The sequence below is a fragment of the Elaeis guineensis genome, chromosome 3 (genome assembly GCF_000442705.2).
Source record: "Elaeis guineensis isolate ETL-2024a chromosome 3, EG11, whole genome shotgun sequence".
Classification (NCBI taxonomy): Eukaryota; Viridiplantae; Streptophyta; class Magnoliopsida; order Arecales; family Arecaceae; genus Elaeis; species Elaeis guineensis.
In genome coordinates this window covers 108107424-108115166 of record NC_025995.2, presented here as the reverse complement: position 1 = coordinate 108115166, position 7743 = coordinate 108107424, and the positions used below count along the sequence as shown (strand labels likewise).

The 7743-nt window shown below is 38.6% G+C and overlaps 1 protein-coding gene across 1 annotated transcript; it reads left to right on the top strand.

Moving 5' to 3' along the window:
• The first annotated feature begins 935 nt into the window (after window positions 1–935).
• Window positions 936–4753, top strand: LOC105041071 (14-3-3-like protein). The gene is made up of 6 exons (XM_010917864.4): window positions 936–1105; window positions 1713–2135; window positions 2238–2316; window positions 2912–3034; window positions 4293–4409; window positions 4515–4753. Exons 2-6 carry the CDS (start codon window positions 1729–1731, stop codon window positions 4572–4574), a joined length of 786 nt encoding a protein of 261 aa, XP_010916166.1. The 5' UTR covers window positions 936–1105; window positions 1713–1728; the 3' UTR covers window positions 4575–4753.
• The last annotated feature ends 2990 nt before the right edge of the window (window positions 4754–7743 follow it).

The window sequence follows — 7743 nt, the reverse complement described above, 5'->3', positions numbered from 1 at the left end:
TTAAAAATTTTGTATGATAAAAATATTTCTATCTTTTAGAAAAAATTATGACATCCTATGATGTAATTTAGTCCAGAATTTCATAATATGAGAGGGATATTTTTGTTCAATTACTTTTCAATCGTATTTAATATCTGCAGATCGATTTTTTCGTTTGAAAATTTTGAATGATTAAAATACTTCTGTTCTTTAGAAAAAAATTATGACATCCTATACGGATACGGACGAAGGATATCATAATATAAACATAAAATGTTATAATTTTTTTAAAGAATAAAGATATTTTTGTTATATAAATTTTTTAAATGAAAAAAATTAATTTATAGATATTAAATATATATTGAAAAGTGATGATTATATGAATCAATGAGATAAGATGATGTATTTTATATTAAATTTTTTATATTGTTTTATGGTGCACAAAAAATTTCACTTATTGTTCTTTCACTTCAACAAGTGAGTAATGGGCCAGCCGATGCCAAAGTGAAATATTTAGCCCAAAAGAATTGAGACGCCGCCTTCCTTCAACAGCTATGACTTTACACCCAGCTGGTCCAAGTTCATCCATTCTGGTGCGTTACCAGCTCGCTGGAAACCAAAAAATTCTTCCTCATGATAATAATAATTTATATAGACCAAAGCTTGCCCGTCGGTGCGAGGCTTACCACGTCAGAAGATCGGCCTACCAAAAAAAAAAAAAAGCATCTTTCTTGTACCCAACGACAAAAAAAAAAAAAAAATCTTTCTACACATCGCTACCGTCCATATCACACCATCACAGACATGGACGGCTGGGGGAGTACTCGCGCGTCCCATTAACGAACAAAAGAGAGTCGTGTGGGGCCCGTTTTCATGCGCAGAGCCCGCGTGGAAATGTACCGCCTGAGGAACCTCAGATGCTGGCCCGACCGACCACGTTTCTCCTTTTTATTGGTGGATTGAATGGAAACTGACGAGCGTTTTTAGGGCTCAGACAGCTACCCGGCTAGAGAAAAGCTAAACGAAATCTTGGGGTCGACCGAGCGGCGAAGTCGATTGAAGAAGAAACAAAAAGAGGGGAAAAGAAAACACAGAGTTCGGGGGGGTTCGCTTCAGAGGAAGGAAGGTAGATTTTCCTTGTTTTTTTTATTGATTCCAACGATTTTTTCTTCGATTTATCTGTGTTTCCGTTCACGGATTGATTCGATCTGACCTTGTTGAGTCTCGATTTCAGCCGAGGTTTGGAAGATTCGATCGTATCTTCGTGTTTGCTTGCTCTTCCGGTCGTTTTGATCGCTTTGTCTTCTTGGCCTATTTCAGGGTTTGATAAGTTTATCTTTATTTTTTGAGAAATTTGTGCATCGATTTATTGAGTTAATATTAAGAAAATCTAATGGTATGACACGATCCGGTGTTTCATGTGGAGGAATTTGAAAGATTGCGCGAAAAAAAAAATGTAAATGGAGTATATCTCCTTTTCTTTTTTTTTCGTTATTTTTAAAATTTTATTTATGAAAAGTAAGTTATTGCATATTTATAATCGTCTTCCTCTTTTTTTTAAAAAATATTCTGTTGGTAAATTATTCCTTTTTATCTCTTTTACCCCTTTCCCCCTCAGTAGATCAGGATAAAGAAAGATACTTTTTTTCCGGTTCATTTTTTATCAATACACTTCAAAAAGAAAAGAATGGGGGTGGAGGCTAGGGTTTGATCTGGATCTGGTTTACGTACAGAGTTTAGGAAGCTACGATGTCGCCGGCCGAATCGTCCCGTGAAGAGAATGTGTACATGGCGAAGCTGGCCGAGCAGGCCGAAAGATACGAGGAGATGGTGGAGTTCATGGAGAAGGTAGCGAAGACCGTCGACGTGGAGGAGCTGACCGTCGAGGAGCGCAACCTTCTGTCCGTGGCTTACAAGAACGTGATCGGCGCTCGCCGGGCTTCGTGGCGCATCATCTCTTCCATCGAGCAGAAGGAGGAGAGCCGCGGGAATGAGGATCATGTCGCCATGATCAAGGAGTACCGCGGCAAGATTGAGGCTGAGCTTAGCAAGATTTGCGATGGGATCCTCAAGCTGCTTGACTCCCACCTCATCCCCTCGGCCACTGCCGCGGAGTCCAAGGTTTTCTACCTTAAGATGAAGGGGGATTACCACAGGTGAGTTGGAATTATTCCATTGAAGAAATGTATTTGTAGAAGGAAATTGGAAGAAAGGTAATGCTTTTGGTCATTGGATAATAATCTATTTTGATGGTACAGGTACCTTGCAGAGTTTAAAACTGGAGCTGAGAGGAAAGAAGCAGCCGAGAGCACACTGTTGGCATACAAATCTGCTCAGGTGGGTCCTTCTGTTCAGATTTGCTATTTTAATCAATTGATGAGAATTTTTGAGTGCTTGCTTTGTTGCCGCTATCTTTGTAGGGTATGTCATTAAAACAAAGATCGTCCTATGCATCAAAAAGTTTTCTCATTTTATTTAGTCACAATGTCAGGTTCCTGAGATAATGAAAAAGAGAAGTATAGAAAAAATATGAATTTTCTCATTTTGTAAGGGCTTATTCTACATAGGAGTTTGCTGAGCCATGCCATCTCTTTTTCTGAAATAAAAGGGAGGGGATATTTTAGGCCTTTGAGAAATAGTTTGGCTCTATATATGTTCTTTTATTTTTAATTTTTTCTTTTGAATGGTGCAAATTGGAAGAAACTTCCTTTCTTCTTTGCATGCTTAACATAGCGGAGAGGCCCTTTTTTTTTGTATCAAAGATATCTGAGTAGATAGAATAGAATTGTCGTGATGTTCCAGAATGAGTTTGTAAGTTATTGTCTTTCATGGGGTTGCAGTTGTCTTTAAGATTTTTGTTTTTAGTTTGTAATTTTGACATATTGTGGTTGTTCAAGTATTTGCTCAAATCTTGACATTTTGTGGCAAATAGGATATTGCACTTGCTGAATTGGCCCCGACTCATCCAATAAGGCTTGGGCTTGCACTCAACTTCTCAGTGTTCTATTATGAGATCTTGAACTCACCAGACCGTGCTTGCAGCCTAGCAAAGCAGGTTTGTTTCTCTACTTGTTTTTGTTTATTTATAATTTTTGGTTATTTAATTGCTTATAGACGATCTCCATTATTATTTTTGATCTGTTGGCTGTAAAGTTTGCATTTTTTATTTATGCATCTTAAGCATTATTAGAGGCACCATCTTTTGGAACTTTGACTGCATGCTGTATGGAATAGAACCTTAATTACATGCTGTATGGAATAAATTATTCTGTGTGGCTAGGCATTTTCAGGCATGTACAAGGATTGCACTGACAGAACATGAACTCTGCGGTGTGTGTTTTGGTTGAGTTCTTTTTGTATATACTGAATTATTGAACATCTGTGGTAATAAACTGGGTCTGAAGCAGAATCTTATACGGTGGTTTTGTTCCTAAACAATCTGACCAGCTGATAGGTTTTGCTGTATGTGCTAAAATGAGTCTTGATGGAAGTAACTTCCCATAGCACTTCCAATACATGCAGTTCTATGTATTCTATGTCCATATACATTTTTTTTAAGATGTTACTTTTAATGAAATCTGTAATTGCATATACATTGTAGAAGCACGTTCTTATATGTATCTATGTGCACATGTCAAGAGCATACACAGAGACCCACAGATATATATACAAAGTGCTGCATATATTGTATTTATAGAAATATATTACATACATAATTGCAATTCTACACAGAATTTGATGCATGTGCTGGTGTATTCACATTCCTGGATATCTGTTTCTGTGTGTACTTGTACATGAACGCCAATACACAGTTAGATTAAATTATGATATCATGTTGTAAAGAGAAATGATTGTGTTCTTCTCCTTCTCTTATTCTATGTTAATTATGGTCTAAATCCGATAATTTGTGTTTATATATTATATAGTCATTGTGCAATGACATCTTATTGGCAAAGTATGGTAGTATCGTTTTCTCAGGAGAGAGTGTTTCCAAGGAAAGAAAATAAGCATATGATGCTTTAGAAATCAAGTCAGACGACTTTAATATTTGGTTGCACCTTTTTTTAGAAAAAAGTCCATAACAAAGTTTATCATTTTCTGTCTGATAAGAAGTTCGAATGAAGTCTTTATTTTTACATTGCAGATTTTTTAAAAAAAAATTGGAGGATTGTCCAATCATTTTCTTCAGTCTGCTTAGAGTTGTTTTGTTGACGGCTTGATGCATTAGTCTTCAACTTTTAGTCTGGTGTTGATCACAACAACACATCCTTAACCATTGCTTGAACCTTACGCCTTTGTTTGTGGATCCACAGGCGTTTGATGAGGCCATCTCAGAGCTTGATACTTTGGGTGAGGAGTCTTACAAGGACAGCACCTTGATCATGCAACTTCTCCGAGACAACTTGACACTATGGACATCTGATATCACGGTATGACTCCCCTCCCGCCCTTTCCCTCTCCCTTGTCCTAGCAGCTGATATTTAGAACTATTTAGTTTGCATTTTGTTCATTTTACCCCGTCTTTTGCCTGCCAGGAGGATGGAGGTGATGAGATCAAGGAAGCGACCAAACGGGAATCAGGAGAGGGGCAGTGATGAGAAATCAGGGATCCGGCCTGTTTGATCCCTTGTGCCCCTGAATATGTATTTTTAAGCTTTAGATGTAGTGATGTTGTAGTGATGTGCTTGGAGATTGTTACTCGTCTAGTTGCTGTGGCTTGTGGATGAACCTCCTATCTGCCCGACAAATATGGTTTAATGGTTGGATTGTTCTAGCTTGTTAGTGTTTCATTGCATCCTTATTTCACAGTGGACGATTTAAGGTTATTGTATGTCAAACAAGGTAGAAGCTAATTAATTGCCATATATTTGCATCATGGAAAAGCTGCATGACCCAAAGCTAAATTCGCGGTTGGTGCGCTATGCTGCAATTGAAGAATCTAAATTTGGTTGAGAAAGTATTTCATTCAATCGTAGTATGAAAGGTCTTCTGTTAACGTGCAAATGTACTTCAAGGTTTGCAGGATCTTGGTTGGCTAGTGATTCCTTTCGTTAGCTTGTTAACTATGAAAGCTTTCTTCAGTTTTGGTGGTCAGGTTCTGGGAATCATGTAGGCTAAGGTTCTAAATTCTGCTTATTGACCCCGACGGTATAGGCACCAATCCTGGTTCGCAGAGACTTGCATGTATATTGTGCCCCGCCGGTCAGGCACCCGATGTATCGTAGGTCGGTACACCTTGCTCGGTTCCAATGTTAAAAGGCTGTCTTATTATTCCTTTTTTATTTTTAAATTCTTAAAATTCCTGTGGAGAATTGGAAGTTGGTGCAGGTTGGGATAAGATTAAATCAAGAGTGATCACTTGGACTCGTATAAATTTTCCGTATCATCCAAATAAAGATCAATTTTCTAACTTAGAGCGGATCTCAGAATTTTCATATCCAGGGTATTGGAGAATTATTAAATTTTTAAATAAATTATGTTTGTAGTTTTTAAATTAAGTCAGATTTTTTAAAATTATTTCTAAATTATAAAATTTTAAACTTTAATTTTTTAATTATCTAAATCTTTTTAATGTTGTTCTTAGGTACGATTTCGATCATTTTTTCTCATCGAAAGTTTGATTTGATAAAATCTAATGCTTATATGGAGTATTTTGCTGAATTGAATTTAAATATTTTAAAAAAATGATGATATGGATAAAAGCACTTCCAACCACCTTTTCCTTCCATCACTCATCGGATTCGAATTTTTGTCACCTCAAGAACTACATCAGACAATTCTCCTTGATGCAATCGTTGCCAATCTTGACTTTCAAAAGCTCACTATGGCGGTCTCTACCCTCATCTCCATCATCTTCACCGTAGCTCCCTCTGCCTCCATCGTAGCCTCCTCTGCCCCCTCTGATCCTGTCATCGCCGTAGCCCCCTCCGCCATGGTAGTTCCCGCCCTCATCTACTTTGCCGTTCGAACCTTGCCTTTGGCACCAAACTCAAAACCGCTGCCTCATCGTTACCACCACAGCCTCTCGCCCAGAATCCAACTCTTCCTCCCCTATCGCCTTCAAGATCTTCATCAACGGTGTCGACATCACCCGATCGGACCTCTTCAATGACGGTCGGATCATGATCCACGACCTCTAAGGTTTCGTCAACCCCCTTTCCTTGCTTTCTTACTGTTAGTATGCAGAGATTGTCAGCCTTGAAGGATGACACCGAGAGCTGAGGGGAGTCGGGATTATGGTGGTGGTGGAAGGAAAATCCAATGTCAGCGATGGTGGTGGAGGAGAAGAAAGGAAGGGCAAGGGAAGCTGGGGCAGAGGAGGAAGTTGATCTTGGCCTTGAGGCCATGGAGGGCGCGGGCGGTGGCGTCGTAGGTGCAAGCCAAATGTGGACTTTCTTCCAAATGTCTCAAATCTCCATGGCGAACCACCCTACGCGGTGAACCATCCTACGCAGAGGGTTCGATCAGCAATGGGGACAGTGAAGGGGGTCGCTCTCCGTGGGCTTCGAGCAGCAACAGGGACGGCGAAGTGGGTCACTCTCCTCAGGCTTTGAGCAGCAATGGGGACGGCAAAGTGGATCACTCTCCGCGGGCTTCGAGCAGCGATGGAGGCGATGAAGGGGGAGTAGGCGGTGAAGGGACATTGATGGCAATGGTTGAGATTAGAGGTGGAGGTGGGTGAGAGGACACTAATGGTGGCGGAGCAGGCGGCCATGGCTGTTGTGGTGGAGGTGGAGGATCCAAAGTCGGAGAGTTGAAAGGGGCCATGATTAAGGTGGACCTGACGATTGAAATTGGAGAAGGTGGCGGAGCTCGGGGGAAGATGGCCATGGAAGGATGGGGCTTGAGGGAAGGGGAAGCAAGAGCGGTAAAAAGAATAATTTTTTTTTTTGCCATGTCATCAAATATTTTCAAACAATATAAGCCACATCAACTTTGATGTGAGCCATACAAGTAAAATTTACTCCACATAAGCATCGAATTTTGTTAGATCAGACTTTCAGCGAGAGAAAATGATTGAAATTGTATCTGAGGATAATATTAAAGGAGTTCGGATAGTTGGAGGGTTAAAGTTTAAGATTTTATAATTTAGGGATCACTTAAAAAAAATTAATTTAATTTAAAAACTACAAACATAATTTATCTTAAATTTTTTAAAAGCCTATAAATCTCAAAGCATTTAGACATTTGTTAGGACCCAGAGATTGGGGAGGAAGCATGCTGTACCGTGCTTTCTAAATAACTGTTCAATTGATATTGGACTAATTTGCAAATAACATTAACTATGCTTTCATATCTTTTTCTTTTCAAATATTCGTCTCCTAAAAAAATTACATGTTCATACCCAAAATAATGAATACAAGTTCTGTGATAAATATTAACAGTTGTTGTTAAGTTAGTGGCAATGCACTGTGTAAATTATCTTAGCTTAAAGAGACATCATGCAGGAAAATGAAATTTAGCATATACATATATAACTTAATGATTGTTAATGATAATTAAGAAAACAATTCCAAGCTACCACAAAGATCCCGTGAAGTTCTATAACAACAATTAAAAAAAAAAAAAATCTATTGACCATCCTTTAACGTAAAGATTTGAAAACATGTAAATTATATAACTACTTTACATTTGAATAAATTTATAGAAATATCAGAACACATATTCTACTTTATAAAGCAAACAGTTAGGATAATATCCTTAAATTTGGATTTCCCACTAGACATGCTTCTCCTCCCCTTCCATCAAAATAAAAAAGTGCTT